Raw genomic sequence first — 9665 nt, forward strand, 5'->3', positions numbered from 1 at the left:
CGCCCCACTTGAATTTAACGGGGAAAATTTTTTTACACTAAAAGAATTTTTTTTTACCAAAAAATAAGTTTTTTTTAGTGTTTACCCTTTCTAATTTTGAAAATTTTATTAAATTTTTACACTCGGCCCATCTATATTCGGGTTCAAGACGCGCGGACCTATTTTTTTTTTAGTTAACTCTAAACGAGCTACACGAAAAATGTTATTAGGTGAACCTATAAAAATATAATTACTTCAACAAATACTAAATAAATTTATTTATTTTACTTTGTAGTAGTAATTTTTTTTAGAGAGATAGAGACAAAGAGAGAAACCATCAGTATATATCTATGATCTTGTAAGTATTGTATGATTGTTTTTCTGTTCGTCCCGGATTCAGTTAAACACCAACCATTAGTTCAATCACAAAAACCCTGTCTTTCTACTTAACTCTGACACACAAACATATACACACACTGGTTTGTGATAGCGACTGCAAACGGCGGCGGCCGTGTTAGATCTGATAAACAAATATGAGTAACAGAAGCGGCGGCGGCGGCGGCGGAGGTGTGCCGCCGGCGTTTAAAAAGATGGTACAAAGTTTGATGGAAATTGTAAATGGAGTACCTGAAGCTGAGATCTATTCAACGCTTAAAGAATGTAATATGGACCCTAATGAAGCTGTTAATCGCCTTCTTTCTCAAGGTTTGATTTTTATCAAATACATGTAATAAAAATATGTTTTTTTTACTACTTAATCTGTTTGTTTTTTTTGACCTAATTTGGTTTTTGTATGTTGTTCTTGGTTTTTTGGGTTTAGTTAAACATGGTAGATTAGGGTATTTATATTTTATATACTATAGTATAAGGGTAAATACTTTTTATAATGAAAAGGTAAGAGCTTTAATTGTTAAGGTGTTTGTTTTGATGTGTTTTTTTATAATCTGAGCCGTACTTTGTGTTGCTGCTATTAACTATAGCTATGAATGTATAATAAAGTTATATACTTGGTCACCAAATCTATGCTAAGAAAAGGTAAGAGCTTTAGTTGTTAATGTGTGTGTTACAATAATTTTTTTTCTTTCTTTCTTTTAGGTTGTAATTATTTATGAATAAGTGTGTAATAAAGTTATAAGCTTGACCACTGTATATGCTAAGCCAAGGTAAGAGCTTTAATTGTTGATGTGTTTGTTTTGATGGTTTTTGTAATGTAAACTGTAATTTGTGTATTCACTAACAGCTTATATTTTTGAATCTATAATAAAGTTGTAAGCTTGATCACTGTATACTGAGAAATAGGTAAGAGCTTTAATTGTTAACGTGTTTAGTTTGATGTGTTTAATGGTAACTGTTATTTGTGTATCTGTTAACAGTTTATATTTACGATAAAAATTATAAGATTGACCATTGTATATGCTAAATTTAAGGTTGAATTGTACTCTAAGATTCCACAAAAGTTAAACAAATAATAATTTGAAGTTTATTGATTGAATGCTTCAGATACTTTTCACGAGGTGAAGAGCAAACGAGAAAAGAAAAAAGAGGTGCGTTGTCATTGCAATACACGAAACTCGTACTTGATATATTTCAGTATTTGTAATCTTATATATTGTTGTTAATGTTAATTAATGTCATTAGTTATTTTTTTGGCTATGTTTGTATTCAGCTGAAGGATACAACCGATTTTAGACCTCGTGCTAGTAGTTCAAATCGTGGGGCTAGAAGTGGTACAGATCGATACGCTGGACGTAGTGGCTCAACCCATTTTGGCTCTTCTGGTATAAAACTGCATCAACCTTTTTAAAAAATGTTATTTAGTTTATGTTTTGTAATAGAAACGTTGCATATTAGTGTTGAGACGAGATCTTGCTTGTTGAAATCTTATAGAGTCTGGTGGATCGTATGTTAATCCTGCGTACAAGAAGGATAACAGGCCAAGTTCGTATGCAGCGTCGACAACACCAGCATCTAGAGTTGCACCACTTAATTCAAGGTATGGTTATAATGAGGGTTAACAATTGTAAGATCCTACGATCTTAACAACGAAATGTTAGCGGATCGTAGTCGATATAGGATCGTATGTGGGATCGTAAGATCGTAGGTAGTATCATACAACGATTTGATCTTACTGTTTATTGTTTTTTACTTTTATGTTTTGGGTTGCTAATTGGGCTTAACGGGAAATGACAAATTATTAAACTTTAAAGCACAGAATCATATAAGTTAAGCTTGTTTAAGTTATCTGACATAAGAAGGTAAGGAACTATGAATGAATATTTGATAATCCCAGTAAATGTATAGGTTATGATATGATATGTATTTTTTTTCTTTATAATACCAAACCTTAAACCTATAACAAAATTTGCACTCTGCTATTATTTGAAGTTTGATCTTACAAAAGTTCCAAGATTTTGTTGTATAATTTGCATTTAGTATATTTTAGAATATACATTTAAAGTATATAAGGTTGTTCATAGGATCTTAAGAGTTAGTAAAATTCTTGTTCAATGTTATGATCCCAATCTCGTGAGAAGACAAACGATCTAGGTAAAATAGTAAATATATATTATCACAGAAAAAGTGGTATTTTTTGTTAAATGTGAGTAAATTATTTACAATTTATTTTAAAAAAGTGGTAAATTAATATTTTTTATTATCTTTAGCATAAATTTTTTGTTAAACTTCAATCAAACGTGTAAACGGATAAGATTTTCTCTTTTAAGGGGGGTAATTTTTACTCAGATGTACGTGGCCTAACCGGGTTATCACGTAACTTTTGTTGCAATTTGATTATTTGGCTTTCAATATAATCAGTTTATCGGTGTTGTTATCACAGCGATAATCCTGGCCTCGAAAAAGCACCTTCAACTATTAGCGCAGCTGACAGTGCATCGGTTTCTCAGCCGTCGTCGGGATATCAATCTGCTTGGGGTGGTGCTCCTGGTCAAAAGTCAATGGCTGACATCGTTAAAATGGGTAGGCCCCAGACCAAGGTTTACACCACTTCAAATTCATCTCAGCCGAGTATCAGTCACAACGTTATTCCCGAGATAACTCCCGAATGCGACGCTTCTCCTGAGAACGATTGGCCTTCTATCGAGCAGCCGCCAGCTGTCAATTTGGTGGATACTGTTATAGAACCTGGGTTTAATGATGGTCAATCGAACGTATCATTTGATAGAAGCAATGAATATCTTGAATATGAGACCAATAAAGTTCAGCCGCAGGATGAAAGTTCTTCTGAAGATGACGTTGAGAACGACGATGTTCAACCTGCTTCTGTGACCGAACAACTTTACGATAACGGCACTTATAGAAACGTGGACTCCTACCACCCTCACAACGATACTTCTGATCACAAGGAAGGTATTGATCACTCATATAAAGTTTAGCATAATCTAGTTTTTTTTTCTTAATAATATACCGTATCACTAATTTCTGAAAAAGGATGTTTATGATAGTACGTTGTTATATATAAAAAACCAAGGTTGCAAATATTGCTACTTGTGGAGAACTCGGTCGGGACTTTTTAGGGAGTACTCGGCAACTTGGGAGTACTCGGATGTTGACCAGGTTTGAATTTGACTGATATAGTTTGTGTAGACCGATTTTCCGAGTAATCCCGAGTTCTGGCTGAATTTTGACCGATTTTCCGAGTAATTCCGTGTTTTGGCCGAGTTTGACCGAGTACTTTTGGGTTGCAAGTTCTGTAACACTGTAAAAAACAACCGAGAAAGTATTTTAGGACAGTAGCAACTAACATTTGCTTGTTTCATTTGAAGAACTCGATTCTCCTATATCGTCCGTGAGTGCAAGTATACAAAAGCTTAACGTACAAGAGGAAGAGCACGTGGTACCACCCAAAGAGGATGTCCCGTCTGTAATAATACCAAACCACCTGCAAGTCCATACCGCTGATTGTTCACACTTGAGTTTCGGAAGCTTTGGAGCTAATTTGAATACAGGGTTCTCGAGACCTTCATCTGTTGAACAGTCTGAAACAACGTATATCCTTATTTAGTTATTTTAAACTCACGTGTTATTTAATCTATTTTATCGTATCAATTTCGCTCTACTCATTTTACCTCCGTTATACAGAAATATCGAGTACTATGAAGATGGTCCCACAACAACATTATCGGGAACAGAGAATTATGAGCTACCGTCTGCTTCACAAAACGCTGTTTCCAAACAAGACGACCGTGAAGTGACACATGGCGGTCAAAGTCAATATGGTTTTCAACATAATCCCCGGTTATTGGACCCATCTTTCACTCAATCTCAAACACCGCAACAGACTCAAATGTCTACTCCTTTCTTAACTGTCATGGTAATAAATTGATAATGTCTATAGTTCAAGATACGCACCGTATAGTTTCCTTTTTTCGGATCGGTAATGTAAATTTTACTGCAGGCTGCAGCAAATGGTAATTCTATTCGAGAATCTGATCCGGCGTACTCACAGTTTTCAGTTAGTCAATCCATGCCTAATAGGTATGCCAACTCAGCATCTTCCATCACCGATCCTACCATATCTATGGCAGAGGTATTGCACAAAATCTAATTACTTGGATACATTTTGTAAACATTTTTATATTGTTTGTAATTAAGGTTGTAAAAGTCGCGACAAGTAAGGTTGAATCGGACGTTGACCAACATCGACTTTTAGTAATTACAGTAATAATTTAAGCGCGCATATATATATATATATATATATATATATATATATATATATATAATTATATATATATAGGGTCATAATGAAGAGGGAAGCACTTTTTTGGGGAAGGGGGAAGTAATTTTTTTATTTTTCCGTCTTTTTCGATTTTTTTTCCCAACATTAAGAGCACACGAAAATATGAACATTTAAAAAAGACACTTTGTGGTAAATGTTATTATTTTGGCGGAAAACGCTCGAAGAAAAAACTGATAACATGCAGCGTGCGTAATGTTATTCCTTAATGTTATTCTTCGAGTGTTTTTTTTCCCATCATATGTGAAGTTTTTTTCAAGACCCCAAGCCTTAAACTCTAAACTCTAAACCGTTCGTGTTAAAAATTCAATTTAAACCCTAATTTCTAAACCCTAAACCCTAATTTCTAAACCCTAAACCCTAATATCTAAACCCAAAACCCTAATTTATAAACCCTAATTTCTAAACCCTAATTTTTAAACCCTAAAAAACAAACTCAGAAGCAAAACATTCATTGCAATGAATGTTATCATTTATTTCTCCGAGCATTTTCCCGCCAAAATAATAACATTCATCCTGAAGTGTCGTTTTTAAATCTTCATATTTTCATATGCTCTTGATGTCTGAAAAAAATTTCAAAAAAATGAAAAAAATTTACTTCCCCCAAAAAAAGTGCTTCCCTCTTGATTAAATCACTATATATATATATATGGGCAGGATCAATGGGGAAGTAACCAATCGGGGGGAAGCAAAAATTTTTTTTTTTTTCGTTTTTGAAAAAACTTTGTTCACGAACATTATAGATTGGATGAAAATAATAACATTTAGAAAAGACACTTCGTGATGAATGTTATTATTTTGGCGGGAAAACGATCGACAAAAATAACATTCAAGATAATATTGTTCGTGAAGAATGTTAACGTTTTTTTTGCATGTTTTGTGAAGTAAAATTTAGCCCGATTTAGAGTTTAGGGTTTAGGGTTTGGTGTTTTGGGTTTATTCCATAAACCCAAAACACCAAACCCTAAACCCTAAACCCTAAACTCTAAACCGTTCGTGTTAAAAACTCAATCTAAATTCTAAATCTAAACCCTAAATTTCTAAACCCTAATATCTAAACCCTATAAACCCTAATATCTAAACCCTAATAGCTAAAACCTCAACATACGCTCGAAAAAACACGATAATTGTTATATATTACTTCTTCGAGCGTTTTCCCGCCAAAATAAAAACATTTATCACAAAGTGTCTTTATTAAATGTTCATATTTTCATCCCATCTATAATATTCGTGAACAAAGTTTTTTCAAAAAACGAAAAAAAAAAGTTTTTGCTTCCCCCTGCTTCCCCCGATTGGTTACTTCCCTCTTGATCCTACCACTATATATATATATATATATATATATATATATATATATATATATCATATATGTACATCAAATATATGTACATAAAATTTTAAACACATTTGAATGGCGCAAAATCAAATTTTAAATACACACATAAAATTTGACCCACTTAGACAAACTCAGACCTGCCAACTTTGACAAACTCAGACCCGCCGTCTCAGCCCGACTTTGACCCCACTTTCTAGCGTTGACTACGTTTTTGGGCGAGTCAGGACGGGCTAGTCCCCAAACTGACGTGTCGGCCGACTTTTACATCAGTTGTTACAATATTTAATTATTTATTGTATACACAGGCCCTGAAGACGATTGGACTTTCGCCATCTCAACCGCAACAACAAAATGTTCCAGCAGGATCCGCGGTCCCACATCTTACTATGCACCCTTACTCACAACCTACGCTTCCTTTGGGACCGTTCGCCAACATGATCGGCTACCCGTTTTTACCACAGAGCTATACGTACATGCCGTCTGGGTTTCAACCTGCATATGCTGGAAATAGTACGTATCATCAACAGTTGGCAGCCATGTTACCTCAGTATAAAAATAACGTTTCAGCCAGCAGCTTGCCGCAATCAGCTAACGTTGCTTCTGGTTACGGTTCATTTGGCGTGTCAACCGCAGTTCCTGGAAATTACCAAGTTAGTCAACCTTCTGGTCCAGCGGGGTCCACCATAAGCTATGAAGATTTATTGAATGCACAGTATAAAGACAGCAGTCACTTGCTCTCTCTTCAGCAGGTATCTCAAAAGCTTAATTGTTTAAAAAAGTTGTGAATTTTACCTAAAATTCTCTCTGTATTCATCGTATGTAATATTGCTATTTTATGTATTTAATGACTTGTTCATGAGGTATGTTGTATTCATTTGCTGGTGTGGCAGCCATATAAGCTGTCACCTCATCAAAACCGGTAGTGTTGCAGAACTTGGAATCACTCTGCGAGTGCTATGTTTTTGCAACTCGGGAGTACACAGCGAGTACTTGGTCAAGCTCGGTCAAACTCGGCCAAAACTTGGGATCACTCGGAAAATTGGTCGAAACTCGGAAGTGTAAGGGTGCAAACCAAAGTCCCACATCGGTCATGGGATAAAACAAATGTATGTATATAGGTCTAAGGGGAAGTCCCTCTATCACCAATTGGTTTTAGAAAAGGATGGACTCTTGGGCTTATATTGCAGGACATTGTGTTTGGCCTATACGATCCTAACAAGTGGTATCAGAGCTGGGCCATAGCCCCGATGTGGTGGACGGCGCAGTAGGGCGCACCCCTGAGCGCACGGTGTGACGTGGCGCACCCCTCGGTGTTGCCAGCGATGAGTGGACCCAGCTCTCGTTCGAGGGGACCCTGGCACGATGAATTGATCCTGGAAGCCTTGTATCGAAATCTCCCTGCCCTCTCACCAGGTTGAGAGTTCCGAGTTGGCGGCGGTAAAGGTTGGATCCGGACTATCGTTGGAGGGGAGGCCCAGATGGACTTGGGTTTGAGGGGAGGTTTGTAAGGGTGCAAACCAAAGTCCCACATCGGTCATGGGATAAAACAAATGTATGTATATAAGTCTAAGGGGAAGTCCCTCTATCACCAATTGGTTTTAGAAAAGGATGGACTCTTGGGCTTATATTGCAGGACATTGTGTTTGGGCTATACGATCCTAACAGGAAGTACTCGGAAAATCAGTCATAATTGGTCAACATCCGAGTACTCCCTGAGTACTACAGGAGTTTCCGAGTACTCTCTAAATGTCCTGACCGAGTACTCCTCGAGTAGCAATTTTTGCAACCTTGGAAACCGGTGCCACATCATCGATTTATAAGTCATAAAGAGGTCGAATACCTACAATACCATAGCAATAATTGAAACTTTGATGCATACAATAATTTTTTTTAAGTTGGATACATAAAAAGGTAGAAGGTTTTCCCTGTTCGGGTTACCCGAGAGGGCGAGTAATCCGACCCCATACTATGATGTAGGGGTGTGCACCATTTAGTTTCAAACCGAATAAACCGAATATCGAATCGAATCCAAACCAAAAAAAACCAAACCGAATTTTTTTAATGGTTTTCGGATCGATCGAAACCGAATTCGTAATTCGGTTTTTGGTTTTGAAAATTTTAAATTTGGTTAACCGAAAACCGAATTAAAAACCGAATTCAAATTAATAACATTTTAAAACATATTTATAATTTTAATATTTTAATATTTATATTATATTTGATGTATTATTACATTTTTATTAAACAATACACATGTTATATACCCTATATACTTAAATTAATTCTACAACCGTTATTCCTAATTTATATGTAAGTTTATGCTGGTTAGGATTTTTGTTTTTAGTGATTTTCGGTTTTTACCGAAACCAAACCGAATTTATCAAATTCGGTTTTCGGTTCGGTTTTGGTTATGGTTTTGATATTTAAATTTGGTTTCGGTTTGGTTTTTGGTTTTGATTTTATAAGTTTCAAAACCGAAAAACCGAATCTAATAAACCGGAAAACCAAAAACCGAACCGATGAACACCTCTACTATGATGTACGCAACCCAGCAGGATTACTCTCTGGCTTACTCTCTGGCTGTTTCCAACCCTTCCCTGGCCACCATAAAATATTCGTCCTAGACAGGTTTCGAACTTGGAACTTGAGACCTCTTGCAAGGAACTCAAGCGGTCAAGCCCCAAACACTAGGCTATTTTGTCGAATCATGAATACAATCAAATCATGAATGGAGTTTGATATATACTTCCATACACTTACCTCTATCATCATTTGGAACTATTTCTATATCTACATTGAAATTGAATGTCATGATTTTCTAACTCTTGGTTGTGATTTTTTCAGAACGAAAACTCGCCAATGTGGGTTCATGGAGGTGGTTCGCGAACAATGCCGCCTGTTCCACCCAATGCTTTTTACACCTTGCAGAGTCAGAACCTGCAGCAGCAACCACAGCCGCCGAGTGGGTTCAGGCAAGGTCAGCAACCGTCACAGGGTTACGGTGCAGCAGCTCTTAACTACCCAGATTTCTTTCATTCTCAAAGTGCGATGTCACAGGAACAACATCAGCTACAGCAAAATTCTAGGGATGGTTCACTCGGTGGTGGGTCCCAGGGGCAACCAAAACTTCAGTCGCAACAGTTGTGGCAAAACGGATACTGATGGCTTGCTGATATCCAATCGAGGTTTTTCACGTTGGGCTGTATCTCTGCGTATTTTAATGGTATGAGTTGAGCTAGTGTAACGTAGGAACATACGTGGTTTTTGTGCTTAGTCGACTCTATTTATTTTCTGAGTGTATTTTCTGTCCGGGTTAAACATAAAGGTTCGTTTCAAAGTAGTTATACAGAGTCTCGTTTTTCCTGCCCAGTTCTATCGCACCATCACTTATTTGTGACTAGATAAGTGTGGTGCAGTTGCTTTTCGTTTGCAGTTTTGAAAGTAGTTAGAAGTACTTGTTGGCTAGAGGTGTTCAACCTGGAATTAGAAGATGAAATATATTAACAAAGACAGGACACGTCGAACCAGTTTGGTGTCAAGCCTTATCGGGTTTAGCACCAATCTTGTCCCGTATCGGCAACTGTTAACAAAAATGAC

General features: G+C 36.5%; 1 protein-coding gene across 1 annotated transcript; it reads left to right on the top strand.

Annotated features, from left to right (window-relative positions):
* The first annotated feature begins 302 nt into the window (after positions 1-302).
* LOC139897089 (uncharacterized) lies at positions 303-9437 on the top strand. Its single transcript, XM_071879741.1, has 10 exons — positions 303-684; positions 1480-1523; positions 1646-1757; positions 1867-1972; positions 2816-3345; positions 3762-3984; positions 4078-4309; positions 4394-4525; positions 6374-6817; positions 8913-9437. The coding sequence occupies exons 1-10, from the start codon at positions 513-515 to the stop codon at positions 9228-9230; spliced, it is 2313 nt and encodes a 770-aa protein (XP_071735842.1). The 5' UTR covers positions 303-512; the 3' UTR covers positions 9231-9437.
* The last annotated feature ends 228 nt before the right edge of the window (positions 9438-9665 follow it).

Source organism: Rutidosis leptorrhynchoides, chromosome 3 (genome assembly GCF_046630445.1).
Source record: "Rutidosis leptorrhynchoides isolate AG116_Rl617_1_P2 chromosome 3, CSIRO_AGI_Rlap_v1, whole genome shotgun sequence".
Taxonomy (NCBI): domain Eukaryota; kingdom Viridiplantae; phylum Streptophyta; class Magnoliopsida; order Asterales; family Asteraceae; genus Rutidosis; species Rutidosis leptorrhynchoides.